This window comes from Eumetopias jubatus, unplaced genomic scaffold (assembly GCF_037043125.1).
Source record: "Eumetopias jubatus isolate StellerSeaLion01/CBP00866 unplaced genomic scaffold, mEumJub1_p1.0 scaffold_12, whole genome shotgun sequence".
Lineage (NCBI taxonomy): Eukaryota > Metazoa > Chordata > Mammalia > Carnivora > Otariidae > Eumetopias > Eumetopias jubatus.
The window spans coordinates 5535866-5554104 of record NW_028274818.1 but is presented as its reverse complement, the minus strand read 5'-3'; the positions used below and the strand labels follow the sequence as shown (position 1 = coordinate 5554104).

At 49.5% G+C, this 18239-nt stretch overlaps 2 protein-coding genes across 7 annotated transcripts; one reads left to right on the top strand and one right to left on the bottom strand.

Annotated features, from left to right (window-relative positions):
- The first annotated feature begins 3010 nt into the window (after nucleotides 1–3010).
- DEDD (death effector domain containing) lies at nucleotides 3011–15112 on the top strand. Of its 3 annotated transcripts, none has more exons than XM_028090886.2 (6): nucleotides 3011–3324; nucleotides 5079–5111; nucleotides 11203–11597; nucleotides 11788–11895; nucleotides 12894–13040; nucleotides 13585–15112. In XM_028090886.2, exons 3-6 carry the CDS (start codon nucleotides 11267–11269, stop codon nucleotides 13959–13961), a joined length of 963 nt encoding a protein of 320 aa, XP_027946687.1. In that variant the 5' UTR covers nucleotides 3011–3324; nucleotides 5079–5111; nucleotides 11203–11266; the 3' UTR covers nucleotides 13962–15112. The 3 variants fall into 3 exon arrangements, with proteins under 3 accessions (XP_027946687.1, XP_027946689.1, XP_027946688.1); XM_028090888.2 differs by having other exon boundaries at nucleotides 3016–3324; nucleotides 11203–11591; XM_028090887.2 differs by lacking the exon at nucleotides 3011–3324 and adding an exon at nucleotides 3405–3483.
- Nucleotides 15017–18224, bottom strand: NIT1 (nitrilase 1). 4 transcript variants are annotated; one of them, XM_028090890.2, is made up of 7 exons: nucleotides 18118–18224; nucleotides 17421–17455; nucleotides 16920–17174; nucleotides 16688–16791; nucleotides 16342–16475; nucleotides 16054–16179; nucleotides 15017–15560 (listed from the first exon to the last, which is right to left on the bottom strand). In XM_028090890.2, exons 3-7 carry the CDS (start codon nucleotides 17162–17164, stop codon nucleotides 15294–15296), a joined length of 876 nt encoding a protein of 291 aa, XP_027946691.1. In that variant the 5' UTR covers nucleotides 17165–17174; nucleotides 17421–17455; nucleotides 18118–18224; the 3' UTR covers nucleotides 15017–15293. The 4 variants fall into 4 exon arrangements, with proteins under 4 accessions (XP_027946691.1, XP_027946690.1, XP_027946692.1 ...); XM_028090889.2 differs by having other exon boundaries at nucleotides 17421–17519; nucleotides 18118–18199; XM_028090891.2 differs by lacking the exon at nucleotides 18118–18224 and adding an exon at nucleotides 17904–18059 and having other exon boundaries at nucleotides 17421–17519.
- Nucleotides 18225–18239: the final 15 nt, after the last annotated feature.

The window sequence follows — 18239 nt, the reverse complement described above, 5'->3', positions numbered from 1 at the left end:
GGACTGGCAGCCATGATGCGTTAAGGGTGGAACAGCACAGGGATCAAATTCCACATATTATCTGGGGGGAAGGTTCATGATCTGGATTTGACCTTTGTACCAAGCTTCCAGGAAAATTAGGTCTGGAGCTAAAATCACCTTTCCTGTTAGCTGCCTTTCTGGGGACAACTCTGATCCTCTTGAAACACTCTCTTCCTGGGCGCCTGGGTGGCTCAGTCGGTTAAGCATCTGCCTTTGGCTCAGGTCATGATCCCAGGGTCCTGGGATCGAGCCTCAAAGCTGGCATCGGGCTCCCTGCTCAGCGGGGAGTCTGCTTCTCCCTATTCCTCTCTCAAATAAATAAATAGTATCTTTAAAAAAAAAAAAAAGAAAAGAAAAGAAAAAGGGGCACCTGGGTGGCTCAGTCAGTTAAGCTTCTGCCTTCGGCTCAGGTCCCGATCCCAGGGAGCCCCATGAGACTCTGTGCTCAGCAGGGAGTCTGCTTCTTCCTCTCCCTCTGTCCCTCCTCTTGCTCATGCTCTCTCTCTCAAATAAATTTATAAATAAATAAATTAGTTTAAAAAAAGGAAAAAAGAAACACTCTCTTCCTTCAGATTCTGTAAGAATCATCACCTAATTTTTATTCCTTTTCATTGGCTGTTCCTTTTCAAAGATTCTCCAAGGGCTCTTCTTTGCGTACTACAAATGTTGGAATTCCCCCAGAGCACTCTTCTTAGCCCTCTGCTGTTCTCTGGAGTTTGCCCAAATCTATGGCTTCAACTGCCACTGAAATGTTCATGATTCAGAATTTCTGGCCTATACATCACTGGAGTTTTAAAAAAGTAGTTTCCTATAAAAGTAATACATGTACATAGTAAAACAAATCCACACAGTAAAGATGGATCTAAAATAAAAAGTAGAAATTTCATCCTTCTCAGACCCACTCTTCATGGTTACTTTTTAAAAAAAATCTTATTTAGGGCGCCTGGGTGGCTCAGCTGGTTAAGCGACGGCCTTCGGCTCAGGTCATGATCCTGGAGTCCCGGGATCGAGTCCCGCATCGGGCTCCCTGCTCGGCGAGGAGCCTGCTTCTCCCTCTGACCCTCTCCCCTCTCATGTACTCTCTCTCTCTCATTCTCGCTCTCTCAAATAAATAAATCTTTAAAAAAAAAAATCTTATTTGGGGCGCCCGGGTGGCTCAGTTGGTTAGGCGACTGCCTTCGGCTCAGGTCATGATCCTGGAGTCCCGGGATCGAGTCCCACATCGGGCTCCCTGCTCAGCAGGGAGTCTGCTTCTCCCTCTGACACTCTTCCCTCTCGTGCTCTCTATCTCTCATTCTCTCTCTCTCAAATAAATAAATAAATAAAATCTTTAAAAAAATAAAATAAAAAAATAAAAAAATAAAAAAAATCTTATTTGAGAGGGCACGAGAAAGAGAGCGAGCGAGCGAGCATGGGATTCGATCCCAGGACCCTGGGATCACGATCTGAACAGAAGGCAGACCCTTAACCGACTGAGCCATCCAGGCGCCCCCATGGTTAATTTTTAAATGCTTGTGTAAACGTGCCATATGTATTCTTCTACTCATGCTTTTTTTCATTTAATAATTCCCATTTAATTTTCCTACATTTAGATCTGTGTATTCAATTGCCATTGGTACAGTAGGTCTGGTTGTCCCACAGGCATCTGAAAGTCCTTCCCTTTCTTTGGAATCCTGCCTCATGCTACACCCTACCTCTAGCCTCTTTTTTACAGTCAACACCACGAGAAAACTCTTATACGTTGTCTGTTTCCAGATATTCAGTTTACCTCACTCTGGTTTCTATCCCACCGTATCTCTGAAAACAACTTTCTCTAAAATTACCAAAGGACTTCCTTTTGCAATACCCAATGGACACATTGTAGTACATACCTTACCTAATCTGTTACCTTTAACACCTTGACCAGTTTCCCTGGTACTTCACTCCTGGATTACTTCTTTCCCTTCTGTCTGCTCCTTCTCAGTGTCCCTTTTTCTGTTTTCTTCCCTCATCTCATTCTCCAGATGCAGATACTCCTCTCTAGGCCGTATCCAATTCCATGGCTTCAACACCTAACTGTATTCACACGTTCGCTCGCGCACACTCCTCAAACTTTTGGGTTTCCAACCCACATGATCTAATGTTCAACTAATGGATGGATATCCATCCACAGGCACCTAAACTCATTCTCTTCCCCCAAACCAAAGAGAAAATGGCATAATTTTCCCCCGGTTACCCAACTCAGAATACTGGGAAATAACCTCTGCCTCATTCCCATTTCTGATGTTCTTTTCCATCCTCAGTCTCCCTCCTCTCGGTCAGACCACTGCCGTCTCTTGCCTGGAGAAGAGCTTCCCAATTGTTCTGGCCTCTAACTTCGTTCCCTCCTATCCATTCTCCCCACCGCAACCAGCGATCTTTTACAAACGCAAATACAATTGTTCACGTCTCAGCCAAGCTCTTTAAGCCTATTCGTTGCCCTTCGGATAAAATCAACTAATTTACAAGGCCTTGCGTAATCGGTCCCTCCCATTCTCACGGGCCTCATTTATTACCTCTCCTTTAACCAACAGGCTGCTGACAGCTCCAAAACGTACCCGGCCCCCCAGCCCCATTTCCCACCAGTCCAGGATTCGGCTCAGGCGACCACTTCCTTCAGGAAGCGGGTGCTTAAAAGGCAAATGCTCAAAGAATGAAACCCGAGGAGCATCTGGGCAGCGCTTTCAGCTCCGGACTAAGGTTTACGGAACGTCCGGATTTACCGGAAGTCCAAGGCAAAGGTCAAATCCCGATCGTGAACCTTTCCCGAAGTTCGCGGGGCAGTCCGACCCTTGGCAATATTCCGCCCTTATGAGTCATGGCTGCTAGTCCCAGTCTTTCGATGGGTCTTGAAGTCGACACCAGCCAGCTCTGGCGCCCCCAATGTTCTCATACTCGAGAATACAATCCTCACTTCCTCACTAGGGCCCTGAAGCCGCCGTCAGGAAGAACCTGCGGTGCCCGCTTGCCCCAAAGCAAGATGGCTACCAGTCTCTAGTCTCTCCTCCCAAAGTGAAGCTATCCACGCCCCGGTTAATGCCGCTGCCAGGCTGCCCTCACCTAGCATGGCCACCTCGGCTCAAGCCTCGCTATGGTTTGGAAGCCGCTGCTAACCGGCCAGGTTCCGGGAGGCGCTGCTCAGGACGAGGCCGCCCCCCCCTCCACGCCCGCGGCGGCGGCGGCGGCGGCAGCGGCAGCGGCTGGAGCCCGGATGCGGCGGCGTGCGACGGGACGGGAGGGCGGCGCGGATGGATCCAACATGGCGACGCCGAGCCTGAGCCGAGAGTGAGGCGGCGGGGCGGCGGAGTGGGGAGGGGGAGGCGAGCGGGACGGGGCGGGGCCGGGCGGGGCCGCGGAGGGCTTGGGGAAGGAAAGTGGAGGGGGAGGCGGAGGCGACGTCCAGCCCGAGAACCTCGAGAGAGGGAGGTGACGGGACGCTGCGAGGTGGGGGAGGGGAGCGGCCGAGGGGGCGTGCGGGGGAGGTGGCAACTGTGGGAGAGGGCAGGGGCGAGGCGGGGGAGTGGGCGCGGGGAGGGGCGTAAACAAGGGCCGTGCCGGGCCGGGGGTGTTGGCGCGGCCGAGGTGGGAGTGGGGCTGCGATCCCGCCGGATTGAGGGCGGTGGGCTCGGGAGGGAGCGGCGGAGGGTGCGAAGGGGAAGGGGCTGGTGGCATGTGGTGGGAGGGACTGGACGCTTGAGAGTGGTGTTGTGAGGAGGTGGGAAAGGATGAGGAAGGGACTTCAGACGTTTTGGGGGAGGCTTTGAAAGTGTTAAATTGGAGGTGGGAGGGGGAAGGGCCTAGGGGAGAATTTGGGTGGAAAAGGAGAGCACGGAGGTTTTGGGGGAATGGAGAGCGTGGCGGTGTGACGAGGTAATGGGGAAAGTGAGAGACTAGGCGGAAAGTTTGGGAGGAAGGGGAATGGGCTGGTAGATAGGACAGTGGAGCTGCACGGGTGATAGAGGTTGGGGGTTTCCCTCCCCCCTCCCCCCTCCCCCACCCCCCCCTTGGAAAGGAAGAGAGAGCAGAGTTAAGCAGCATCAGTTGCAACCAATTCTAATTGCCAGGCCTTTAGCTTTTAATAGGGTGGGAAGGGCAGAAGGGAATGGTTCAGAGAATTGGGGTTGGATGAAGGTTCAACTGGATTTGCTTTCCAAAGGCTCCCTGACTTACTGCTCCCTTGTTTTTCCTGGTTACTGAAAGAAGGGGAAATGGGGAAGCCAGTGTCACCCCCGCCAAAATGTAGAAGGAGTAAAGGACTTTTCTAGTTTCTAGCAACTAGCAGTTTAAGACTGGGGAAACAGCCGTGCTGAGTTGGACCCCTATATGCCAAGGAGGAGGCTGTGGAAGTCCGAGAAAGGGAACAGAAAACATGATGGCATCTAGGCAACCTGGATAATTAAATGAGTGCTTTAGTTTCCAGACCTTTCTTTTGCTGTTTATGTGCTAAGAGGGAGGGGTCAGTATTCACATATAGAAAACGTTCCCTGGTGAAATGTAGATGCCTGAGTGAATTCGGCCCCAGTGGATATTTTGTTCTGTGTGCTAAGGGAAAGGGCAGAAGACAAAATTTGGAGGATAGTTCTGGTCTGATAAGCGAAGTGATAGAAAGTACCTTCTTTGGCTGTAACCACTTCTCCGCCCCCAGTTCTCCCTAAAGTTGAAAATCAGCCTTAATATTGTAACAAAATAGGTGGGTCTCATAAGGAACTGAAGAGTCAGGTGAGAAGGTATCAGAGGATAATTGGTTTTCTCACAAGTTGCCATGAGCCCTTGAGTCTGGAAACTCTTGATTTGGTATTGTTTTGTGAATTGGTTAGTAGAGAGGGAAACCTGGGGACTTGGTTGGGGGTGAGTTCTCTCATTTCGCTCGGAGTGGATCACTTTAATCGAAATGGCTTTAGGTGTGTTTGTGTATTTTTGTAACTGAGACTAACTCTTTGGGCCTTTGATGTTTCAAAATAAGGCTTGAAAATTGACTCTTTCCCCCTCCCCCCCCTTATTTGTTTTTGTTTTGCTGCTGGCTTCCAACCCTGTGCTAGGAAGAGACCTGGGAAATTAATTTTCTTGCAAAGGTAAGTCTGGAACTTTTTATTGTTTTTGAACAATGGAAGGGAATGGATGGGAATGGCATGAGAAGTGTGTTGGGGTTGGCCCAGTAATGGGTTAGATGCCAGGGAAAATGAGTATTCACGTACACAGCTGAGTGAATAAGAACTGTTGCAGTCACTGTCTCTCTGGGTAACTGGAGATTGGTAGGAAGGAAAAGAGAGCAGAAATTAGGTGTTTGGGGGCAGGCCCCCAGCTTTGGTTTGTTACTATCTAGTCTTCTTGGTCTGCTCCGAGAGAAACATTGTTTAACATATGGAACATTGTACTCTAACACGGCATCTACTAATGTTACCCTTGGGGGGGTTGCTGAGGCACCTTCCATGGGAAGGCTTTTCCTCTAGCTTACTCTTCCTTCTAGTTGTTCAGCGTTCCTGGAATCTTCCTTTTGAAAACATACTATGTAATTCTGACTTTCAGATACTTGGTTACATTTTCCTTGTCCCATCAGCAAGAAAGGTCTTTACTTTCTCTAAGTCATCTTGAAGCTTTTCCATGTCGTTTTCATTCCGAGTTTCAAGACATCACTCTTTTTTACTTCTTCCACATGACTTTCCTCCCTGAGGGCTTCAGAGAGAGTCAAATACTTCTGGTTCTGTGAAAATATAGATGCCATCCCTGTTGAGATGAAACTAGACTTTCATCTTCGTTTCAAGAAATCATTCTTTTTGTATTTTTTTTTAAGATTTTTGTTATGTATTAGAGGCAGTGAGAGAAAGCACGAGCAGGGAGGAAAGGGAGAATCAGGTTCCCTGCGAGCAGGGAGCCCAATGTGGGGCTCGATCCCAGGACCCTAAGATCATGACTTGAGCCGACGGCAGATGCTTAACTGACTGAGCCACCCAGGCGCCCCTCTTTTTGTATTTCTTACACATGACTTTCCTCTACGCACTCCCGAGAGAGTCAAGTACCTCAAAAAATACAGATGTCATTCCTGGTTGAGATGAGACTAGACTTTGCTTGGAAGTAGAAACCTGATAGGCAGTTCTGTAGATACATACAAACCGTCTGTTGGCATTTGGTTGGTTTGGACCTCCCTAAAGAAAACAAACAAAAAATTACAACTCCAGGAAATGAAGCAGCAATTCCTGGGAATACAGAATTATTCTTGGGGGTAAAAAATATATATATATATATATTCTTGGGAAACTGTAACAGGGGGGACTCATGTTGGGTTCCCAAACGGACCCAAACCAGCCAGCGGGATCAGGACTCTTTGGAGTGTTTTGTTTGTCTCTTGATATCTGGCAATATTTCAGGACTTAGGAGTTCTTTTTAATCTACTGTTTACAGGGGGTACGTTCTTCTTACTACTCTGATATCTTTCATCTAGGATCTCTCTATATTTTAAGCTGTGTTCCTAAGCTTCATTGCCACAGAAAGCTGAGTATATTTTGGTTTAAGAGGAAGTTGGCCATGTTCTTTTAATGCTGAAGTTAGATTCTTGGAACCCCATCTGGATTGCTAAGTGAGTGAACTCACCATCCTAGACGATAAGTAAGGGGTGGGGGGGGGGTTGCCTGTTAGCCTGCATGTCAGCCTCCTGACATTTCTTTCAAGGACATGGCCTTGGGAAACTTACACTTCTACATTTTGCTTCATTGAATAAGCAGAATATCTGATCAGCAGTCAAACAAGGAAGGGTCTGCAACTGGTCTAGTTTCAGGACTTTATCTTTTTTTTTTAATATTTTTTTTTACATTTTATTTATTTTTTGAGAGAAAGAGAATGAGAGGGGTGAGGGTCAGAGGGAGAAGCAGACTCCCCGCTAAGCAGGGAGCCCGATGTGGGACTCTATCCCGGGACTCCAGGATCATGACCTGAGCCGAAGGCAGTCGCCTAACCAACTGAGCCACCCAGGCGCCCCTAGTTTCAGGACTTTAAAGATGGCTGTGAGAGTTAAGTGCAGGATCCTTTTTGTTTGTCTTGCAGAGGATGGCATTTCTCTTCACAGAGGTCCAGATTGAACTAGGTCACATTCGACCTCCTGGGATGGGGCAGAGGAGAGTATAGCCCCACCACTGGTTGCTCACCTGAATGGCAACAGCAGGTGATAGAGAAGCCAGGATTGGAGTGGGATGGAGCTCCTTAGTGCTCGTTGAACTTAGGAGTTAAATAAGTCTATGTCTGACTGGCTTTTCTTTTCTTCTGTAATATTGTTTGATGGGTTTGGGTCGGAAGGACCCAATGGCATCCTTCTCTAGGTCTAGGGTGGAAAGTGACATGCTGTCTCTCTTCTTTTGACCCTTCATCATGGTCCATCTACAATAGGGTTTCTCAGCTTCAGCGTTATTCTTTTTTTAAGATTTTTTTTTTAAGATTTTATTTATGTATTTGACAGAGCACACAGTGAGACACAGCGAGAGAGGGAACACAAGCAGGGGGAGTGGGAGAGGGAGAAGCAGGCCTCCTGTGGAGCAGGGAGCCTGACGTGGGGCTCGATCCCAGGATCCTGAGATCATGACCCAAGCTGAAGGCAGAGGCTTAATGACTGAGCCACCCAGGCGCCCCTTTTTTTAAGGTTTTATTTATTTATCTGAGAGAGCACACACGCATGTGTGAGCGCATGTAAACATGAGAGGGGGGAGGAGCAGAGGGAGAAGGAGAAACGGACTCCCACTGAGCAGGGAGCCCGACACGGCACAGGGCTTGATCCCAAACCCTGGGATCATGACCCAAGCCGAAGGCAGATGCCTAACCAGGCATCCCTCATTATTGACATTTTGGGCTGGATAATTCTTTGTTGTGGGGGCTGTCCTGTGTATTATAAGATGTTTAGAAGCATCCATGGTCTCTATTCACTGCAGGCCAGTAGCGCGGTCCCTTGCCCCCCTCCAGTCATAATAGTCTAAAATGTCTCACAACATTGCCACATGTCCCCTGGGGGGCAGAATCCTCCCTGGTTGAGAACCATTGACCTAGAAGCTATGATAATTCCTGGTACTTTGAATGATCTAGCCTGGGATCTAGGACTTAAAGGTGGCTGTTTTTTCTCTCATATCTAGAGAGTTAACCCTCAGAGGACTGAGACCTATTATAGAATTGCATCCATTGATACATAATTAGGACCATAGTGCTTTCCTATGGCCTCATTTTCCAGTGGGAAGGTATGTGGAGACAATATTCCTTCATTTCTAGGGGCTTATAGTCAGGACACTTAGAATTCGGGAGCTCTCTAGCAGCCTACTCTTTGGATTGGTTGAATGTGAAACCTGCCCATCTGCTTTTTCTGGGATAATCAACAGCTGGCCAAAGGAACAGGTGGGATGGGGAACAAGAAGTCTAAGGCTCAGTTTTCTCATGTTGCCTGCGATGAGCAAGGAGTTACTTTCCTTCATCCCCCGCCCCCCCACCCCCCCCCGCCACTTTGTACCCAGTAACTACAACAGGTGAAACAAGAGGAAGAGGCAGAGAAAACCAGCCCATAGTTGGGTAACTGTTTTCCCAGCTGTTTCCCATGCTCGGGGTTGGGGGTGGGGTGGGGGCATCTAGGCTCTCATAAGCAGATATGAGCTATATTTTTTGTCCACATATCAGAACCCATGATATGGGGCTAAGTGATTCCAGGGGGTGGACCTCCCCTTTTCTTAAGGGAAGGAGTCTCTGCTTCTTTCTTAGGATTATTGAGCAAGAGAGGACCAGGTCGTACTTGCTCTTCAGTTTTCTGAGAGCCCATCAGCTTGACTCTTCTGAAGCAGCTTATCGTTTATTCTCTTTCTTAACTTAGCCTCAGTTTCTTGGCATATAAATTGTCAGGACAGCCTATCTTGTTGCTGAGTAGGGTGCTGTGGTGTGGGCAGTTCTGCACAGTGTAGGGGAGGCTGCAGCTAGCTAGAGTGTGTGCATGTAGCTAGGTTGTGTGTATCTGTTTCTAACGAAGTCCTCTCTCAGACTTGTGTGAGTTTCTTAATTGATATTGCTTGTAATGATGCCCTGGACACTGAGTTCAGTAGGTTGCGAGTACTATGTGCCAGTCTCTATCCATTGCTAGGCACTGGGGATATAAAGATGAATAAGACTTTGTCTACGTGAGTTGTTTAAGGTCTATACTAGGATAATAATACACAGATAGTTTTAGTACACTTTGATAAGGGGTTTAAAGAGAGTATGCATGATGTTCCGTAGGAGCACAGAAGAGTACTACTTAGCCCCAGCATGGAGGTGTGGAGAATGAATTTGAAGATCTTAGCTGACTTTTAAAGGATTAGTAGGAGTTTAGCCATCTGAAAAAGGGTGGTGATGGGGCATATATGGGACAGTGAAGGGAGAGGGGCACTCAGGCAAAAGGAGTAGGCTGAAGAAAGGGACAGAGAAATGAACTGCATGCTGTATTTGAGCTATAACCAAATTGATAATGGAGGAGAATAAAAAGTGGGTTATGAGGTCTGAAAGGTAGGCAGGGCCTGATCTCAGAGGTTTGGTGTGTTGTGTAAGGAGTTTACCAGTGTTCTTATAGGTAAGGAGGAGGCTGTAGATAGGTCTTAAGCAGAAAAGTGATGTGGTCAGTTGTGCATTGTATTTATTTTTCTAAAGATTTTATTATTTTAGAGAGAGCACAAGCAGGAGGGGTAGAGGGAGAAATCTCAAGCAGACTCTGTGCTGAGTGTGGAGCCCGATGCAGGACTCTATCCCAGGACCCTGCCATCATGACCTGAGCAGAAACCAAGAGTCGGATGCTTAACCACCTGTGCCACGCAAGCGCCCCTCAGTTGCGCATTGTAGCTAGCTAATTCAGCTGGATGTGGGGAATGGATTTAGGTATGTTAAGATTGTTGGTAAGGAGAGCCCTTGAAGAGGGTGTTACCATAGTCCAGGTGAGAGATCAGGACCTGAACCAGGGCAGTGGCAGTGGAAAGATGAGGTGATTTAAGACATACTTAGAAGTAGCTTCAATGGAATTTATAATGATTCGAGTGATTGGAGCTGTGGTCAGGGGTGGAGCAGTATTGGATGGCACTGTCTGGAGGAGCAGCACACATGTGTGACTAGAGTGGACATGAAAGCCTCTGGACTTGAGGCTTGGTTACTGGCTGGTCATTGACATTACCCAGCTTGATGGTGGAACTTTGTGAATCAAACACCAAATTACAGAATGAGTGTCAGGCTGCTGTCAGTCATTTTGAGGGGATGGGCAGATGACAACCAGGAGGGAAGGTTAGAAGGGGGTATAGCCACATGGTATGTGACCATCAAGGGAGTACACCTGGCATAGGAGAATTAGAAGAATGCTCAATGCAGGAGCTTAATAATGTCTGTTGATCTAAATCCATGAATTTTGGTGAATATTATTAACCTGCACAGTTATGCTTTTGAGCTTAGTTGGATTGTAGGAAAAATGAGGTTAGGAATGTAGGGGGATGGGTCTGGACTGCAGAGGTTAAGGATGCTTATCTCTCTGAAATCTCTTTCTGTTGACACAGCAATTTCACATGTATTTTCTAATTGGATCCTTGACAAGTCTGAAGAGTAGTTTCATTCGTGTTTTGTAGATGGGGGCAGTGAGGCTTTGAAGCGAAGTGACTCGTGTAAGGTCTTACAGCTGCACGGCTTGTGAATGACACAGGCAGAATTTAAACTAGTTCTCAACCTAGAGATTTTCAGTTTCCCTGCTGTCAGTCCATAAGTTCATCTGCTGCAGCTGCCATATTAAGAGTGAATTCTCTACTTCTTCTCAGTTTTGCGTACATTTAAGAAGTGAGGTAGTCGGGGGGTGGGAGGGAGAGCACAAGGGACCAAAAGTAGTATATTGGGGACAGGAGAACAATCAATTGGGGTAACATCTAATAGCAACTCCGGCTGAATATGCAGCACTGAAATTGCATAGAACATTCTCACTTAGGGGAAGTGACTGTATTTCTCCAGTAGGGTCTGGACGTAGGACAACATCTGTTGGATGTGGAGAGCTCTAGGCTTTATTTCTCAATGAACGCTTTTTTAATAAAGGCTTAGTAAGCACTACTCCGTGCCAGGCACTGTGTTAGGCACTGGGGATAGACAAGTGAATGAGACCAGTTCTTGCCACTGAGTAGCTCATAGGTTCTTTCCTTGTCCTTACAGTATAGTGGGGATTGCAGCTGCCGAGCAGGGATTCTGGGAAGCACTGCGCACCTGAGCCCCCAGCATGGCGGGCCTAAAGCGGCGGGCAAGCCAGGTGTGGCCGGAAGAGCGAGGTGAACGGGAGCATGGGCTGTATAGCCTGCACCGCATGTTTGACATCGTGGGCACCCACCTGACGCACAGAGACGTGCGCGTTCTTTCCTTCCTCTTTGTTGATGTCATTGATGACCATGAGCGTGGCCTCATCCGAAACGGACGTGACTTCTTACTGGCATTGGAGCGCCAGGGCCGCTGTGATGAGAGTAACTTTCGCCAGGTGCTGCAGCTGTTGCGCATCATTACTCGTCATGACCTGCTGCCCTACGTCACCCTCAAGAGGAGGCGGGCTGGTGAGGGTGCATTGGGGGCCGGGGACACAGGAATCTGGGCAGAGCTGTGGGAGGCCGGGACTGAGCAGCGTAGGAGTCCAAGTGGGAGGAGGTGTTGACCCTAGGGGGTACCTAGGACAAGTTAGGAGGCTCCCTGGAGGGGGGGATTAGAAGGGGGGGTGGATCTTTTCCTGAATGACTCCCTCCCCTCCTATAGTGTGCCCTGATCTTGTAGACAAGTATCTGGAGGAGACGTCAATTCGCTATGTGACCCCCAGAGCCCTCAGCGATCCAGAACCGAGGCCTCCACAACCCCCCAAAACAGGTAAGAAAATATTAACTCCTCCCAATTTTCGTATTCGAGAAAGAAGAAACCAGGGGCGCCTGGCTGGCTCAGGCAGTAGAGCATCTGAGTCTTGATCCTCGGGGTCGTGAGTTCGAGCCCCGTGTTGGGTATAGAGTTTACTTTTAAAAAAGGGGGGTGTGCCTGGATGGCACAGTTGGTTGAGCATCCGACTCTTAGTTTTGCCTCAGGTTGTGATCTTAGGGTCCTGGGATCGATCCCTGTGTTGGGTTCCATGCTCAGCACAGAGTCTGCTTGGGATTTTCTCTCCCTCTGCCCCCCCGCCCCCACGTGCTCCTGCGTGTGCTCTCTCTCCCTCCCTCCTCTCTCTCTTTCTCTAATAAGTAAATAAATCTTTAAAAAAAGGCCGGGCGTGGGGGTGTGTGGTGCCTGGGTGGCTCAGTCAGTTGAGCATCTATCTGACTCTTGATTTCGGCTCAGGTCATGATCTTGGGGTCGTGGGATCGAGCCCCGGGTTGGGCTCCTTGCTCTGTGGGGAGTCTACTGGAGACTTTCTCTCTTTTCCTCCTCCTCCCTCTGCCCCTCCTCCCTGCACACACACACTTTTTTTCCTCAAATAAATAGATAAATCTAAAACAACAACAACAAAAAAACCCTGCACCACATGTTTGACATCGTGGGCACCCACCTGACACACAGAGATGTGCACGTTCTTTCTTTCCTCTTTGTAGAGGAAAACCCGTCATTTTCCCAGCTTTGCCAGCCTGAATGAAAGTATACTGTGTCTCTCTCACTGCCCCCCCAACCCCCCCAGTATCTGGCCCCCATGAAAATCAGGTGAGGTATTAATGCTTCACCTGGGTCCTGTAATTGTCCCCACCTTCTGTCTTCTTTTCAGGTCACTTTATTGATACAGTTTTTGGTGCTAACTCTAAAGGAGTCCTTTCTCATTCCAAGGGAAGTGTTTGCATTTCTGCTTTTACTCTATGATGTTTTTTTCCCTTTTACTCTCTGATCAGTGCCTCCCCACTATCCTGTGGTGTGCTGCCCCACTTCGGGCCCTCAGATGTGTAGCAAGCGGCCAGCTCGAGGGAGAGCCACACTTGGGAGCCAACGAAAACGCCGGAAGTCAGTAACACCAGACCCCAAGGAAAAGCAGACATGTGGTGAGGAAGTTGAAGGGTTCTAGAGGCGGAGCGACCTGAGGGGGCGACAGAAAGAACTGCTGAGATACCGGGCAGCGCAGGGCTCGTGTTGAATGGTTGAATGATGTGGTGGGATTGAATGCGTTAGTCTCTTGGGAGAGAATTCCTCTTTGTGGCAGAGTACCTTTCAGCTCTTTCTAGTTAATACTACATCAAAGGGATGCTGTTACAACATCTTTGTTGTAGGATGAACCAAGCATGATCGAGTACTAAAATGAACATGTGTGCCTGTTAGTTAGGAAAAGATCTAGAAGTTAAGGTGCTGCTTGTGAGCAGTAGTGATAATCTGACCTGGGCTTGGCCCATTTAAGGGAAACTCTTGCATTCAGGCAAGGATTTCAGGGGTACATAGAAAAGAACTAGTCCCGGGGGATGGGCAGAAAGGCTGGCAGGCGATGCGCGCAACTTCACTGCTCAGCTGTTCGTTTCCACCTTTTGAGCATGGGTTGTCTCGCCCCCTCCGCCCCCCTTGCAACCACTCGTGCGTGTCTTCTCTTCCCCACAGACATCAGACTGCGGGTGCGGGCTGAGTACTGCCAGCATGAGACCGCTCTGCAAGGCAACGTCTTCTCTAACAAGCAGGACCCACTTGAGCGCCAGTTTGAGCGCTTTAACCAGGCCAACACCATCCTCAAGTCTCGGGACCTGGGCTCCATCATCTGTGACATCAAGTTCTCTGAGCTCACCTACCTCGACGCATTCTGGCGCGACTACATCAATGGCTCGCTGCTAGAGGCGCTTAAAGGCGTCTTTATCACAGACTCCCTCAAGCAGGCTGTGGGCCACGAAGCCATCAAGCTGCTGGTGAACGTGGATGAGGAGGACTACGAGCTGGGCCGGCAGAAACTCCTGAGGAACTTGATGCTGCAGGCACTGCCCTGACCTTCCCCTCTCACCTCTTGGAGGACTGCTCCCACCGCCCGCCTCTGGAGCTCACATACTGTTCTGGGGTTGGTTCTCTGCCCTTCCGACCGATCACACCCCTGCCTTTTTTTTTTTTTTTTTTTTTTTTAAAGGAAAAGACGAAAATGGAAGTGGTGTTCCCCAGCCCTCCCTGCTCCCACGTGCCTGGGCCTCCCCTTTGTTTCCCTTTTCCACGTACCCTCCTAATGTGTCTCTACAGCCACCTTGCCACTGAGCCGTAAGACAAACGTAGAGGGAGAAGCAGAGGCTACAGAACGTAGTCTTTGTAAGGGATGGAAGCGAACACTGCTTTTGGGTGCGTCGCGGGGTTATCCGTGCTTCTGGCTTTATGAGGGCTCTTCAATTTTGTCTGAAAAACCAAAGGGCTGTGAGTAAGGGAGCTGTGTGGAAGGTGGGACTCTGAAGTGTATTTTGGAAATGAATCACCACCCTCTCCCAAATTATAGAATTTTTAAAAAACGAAGAAGCTGTGGCCCTTTCCGCTCTCTCCTGGCCTCTGGTGCTGCTCCTCTTTGCCCCGTTCCCTCCGTTCCAGGGCTTCAGACCTCTGGTGCGGCTCCGTCCTTTGTCCCCTTTGCCAAGTCCTCTTCAAGGGAGGACTGGGTCAGCCGAGTTGCCCCTCCCGACAGGGCGGACGGAGAAGGGGGTGCTGATTAAAATACACTCCCCCCTGAGAAGGGGAAGGGGGAGTGTGAGACTTCCCTTCCATGTTCAAGTGAAAATAAATCATGTACCCTGCAGCCCTTTCCCCTTGGCTTTCTTCTGGCTTGGGCAAAGGGCGTAACAGGTGAGAGTGAAGTCATTCAGTGTCACCTCCTGTCTTCTCTTTCCTTCCCCATTCTCTATCCCACTCCCAAGCCTCGGAGCGTGGGGCTGGGACATGCACGGAGTGTTGCACTTTTATTTGGGTAGGGAGGCATGTCGAATGAGCCAGGAGGCCTAGAGCTGGAGCCTAGTCCAGCTGGCACACCACCACCTCCCCTTTCAGCTCCCAAAGGAGATGCCCAGACACAGACTTTATGATGATTATATTTTTTCCAATGCCAGTGCTGCTCAACCCTCAGCATAACTTCAGTTTTCATGAAATAAACAGTGACTATATAAAATTCCACCTTTCTGAAGCTGAAATCTGAGCTCAGGTGAAAGTTTCTTCTTTCCCAAGAAGCTGAGCCTGTATTCCATCGAGAAAGTCAAGGTTCTTCAAGTGAGGGGAGCTGCGCCTGGGCCCTGCCTTCAGGTCCCGGCCATGCCAGCCCACAGTGGGAGTCTCAAGTCCCAGAAGTCAAAGTCTTAAGGCAGCGGGTGGCCCAGAGTGCCGTAGAGGTCAGGCCTGCGGTGCTCGAACACGGGCAGGTGTTGGCGCAACTGCCGCAGGTAACGCAGGTCGATTCGGGCAAGGCAGAGGCCTGGTCCTTCAGGACAGTGGGCCACCACTGTTCCCCAGGGATCCACCACCATGCTGTGGCCATAGCTTGCTCTCTTCTCGTGGTGGCGCCCACACTGTGCTGCCGCCACTACGTAGCACTGGGTTTCAATGGCACGGGCCCGCAGCAACACCTGGGGATGAGGAAATGTGTGTTCACTTAAGAAGGTAGCATCTAGTGGGAAACTGATAGGTGATGAACATTACAGGCCAATCTACTCATTGTGACCATTCTTATAATTGCCTGGGAATAATTTACTATGTTAATTATTCTTTAACATCACGAGAGGCAACAATCTAGGGAATGAATTTTCCCACTAGGTGGAGAGGGAAAGAAAATCCTTCAGCTAGTAGGGCCCAGGGAGGAGAATGAAGTTAAAAGAAGGCCTGTATGTGTGTGTGTTTAAAGATTGTTGGGTTTATTTGAGAGGGGAGAGGACACAGGTGGGAGGGGCAGAGGGAGAGAGAATCCCAAGCAGACTCAATGCTGAGCGCAGAGCCCGACGAAGGGCTCGATTCCACAACCCCCAGATCATGACCTGAGCCAAATCAAGACTCGGATGTTCAACCGACCGAGCCACCCAGGCACCCTGAAGTCCTTTATGTTTTGAACAGGGGTCCTCTTACCTCCCAGTGGGCTGGGCCTGTAACAGATCCAAAAGCTGAAGGGTAGGTAAGTATTTCTGCTCCAGCCTGAGCCAATGCCAGAGAGAGTTCAGGAAACCGCATATCATAGCAGATAGCTAGACCAATCTGGAATGAAAAACAGCCTAATACCCCTGTCCTGTTTGTCATAGCATCTAGTCATACCCACCACCTACCCCACTCCTTAGGGCTTTCCATCCTCTATTACTTTGAGTATGTTTATTCTCCCTCCTGTTTCTCTTCCCCACCTCGTCCTTTCACAACTCTCACCTTGCCTACTGGTGTGCTGACCGGAGACTCAAGACTGGGCCCAGGAATGGTAGAGTTGCTCTCATGCATAGGCCCCTGTCCTGGAATCTCCACGTCACACAGATGGGTCTTCCTGTAAGTGGCCACTACTGACCCTGGAGGAAGAGAAGGAAGACTCAGTGCTGGTGCTCTAGAAGCCCAGCTTAGTGCCTGTGCTCCCAGGGAGCTAGCTTATAAGCTAGAATCAGAAGCACAAACACCCTGAAAACTCCTGACCAAGGAAACTGAGTTGAGAACCAATTCTGGAGAATGTTAGTTTAGGTAGAAGAGCTTGGAAAGAGACGGCTAAAAAGTTATGAAGTCTCACCCTTGTTGTCCAGAAGCACATGACAATTGTAGATTTTCTGAGTCTGCTCCCAGTCTTGGCCTCGCTCATGGAAACCACCCAAGGACAGCCAGAGTCCACATTCCCTGGGGGAGGGAAGGCAGAGGGGAGGAGACAAACTGACAACTCTTCTCAACGTTCTACCCTCCTATCTGCCAATTCGGGGACACTGCCCAACAAAGAAACCACCTTTCCCTCCCCCTTTCCCCGATACCTGGCAAGCTGGGTATATTCTCCCAAAAGGTTCCCACCCAGTGGCTCAGACAGGCGTAGTGTCTCTGCGGGGTCCCTTGCAATGAAGTCAAATGCCTCAGGCAGGAAAGCGAGGCAAGCACCCAGTCTGGCAGCCTCTCGAACAAGCTCAGCGCATGTTTTAAAGTTCTCCTGTTTGTCTGGTGTTGATGTTACCTGGCACACAGCCACCAGCGGCAGTTCCCAGGAAGAAGAGGAGATAGCCATGGCTCTGGGCCTGTGGATGGCACAGGCAGGACTCAGATTTCCCAGCATGGGGAAATGGAAGTTTAATGATAAGGGTCTCAAATGGGGAGGCAGGAGGGCTGCATGGCCCTTTGATTTCTCCTCCTGAGGGCACCCACTGATGAAATGTTCTGCGGATGGTTGGCACCCCAGTGTCTCCCACCATCTATTCTTTTAACAAACATTTCTTGAGCATCAATTAAGTGCCAGGCACTGAGGTCAGAGCAAAACACGTTACCTGGGCTGTGCACAAAGTACTGAGAGTCGAGGTATCTGGAGTCCAGGACACAAAAGAAAGGACAGGAACTGGTGAGAAGGTCTGACGATGAAGCCCAGCCTGAGGAAGGTGAGAAATCAGGACACCAACCGCTCCCTCAAGCAGTATATTTCTAGGATTCTCTGACTTCTCTCTTCATACTGTTTGGCTGAATCAGGGCCCTCCCAGTAAAACACCCTAAGTCTTCAAAACACTGTTTAGTGTAAGTAATTATGGGCTACAGGAAGAGATCACAAAGTGGGAAGATGGAGGAAAGGGCTTTGCTCGGCACCTGAATACCTCCACTTCCAGGGATTGCATACTAAACTGAAGGCCTTTTCCCCAGCGGATCGTATCCGCGGTTCAAAAGTCATCTCCAAGAAACTTCCTTGCTTTTCCCAGCCTCTCTTCTTGACTGTGCACCTGCTCAGCTTTACTGCTCAAAGCATATTTCCCCCCCCTTACCCCAGAATCTCGGAGGGGAAGTTCACCTTCCCTCGTTCCCCACCACTCCGTGGAGGGCAGAGGGCACTGGCACCCACGCAGATCCCAACCCGCGTCTCTACTCTCCGGTTAACCCGTCCTTTCCACCTCTCCCAGGGACAGTGTCTCTGTTGCACAAGTTAAAGCACCGCAGGTGAAATTCACCGCGGCGGGCGGGATAGGTAGGGGGTCCTACATGAAGATAGAGCCAAAACCATCCGCAGGATCCGAACCGAAGAGCGAAGAGCCGCCTGGAAGCGGAGGCCTCGGGCGAGTGGGCGGTAACTCGCAGGCCGGATGTGACGCACGGCGGGGCGG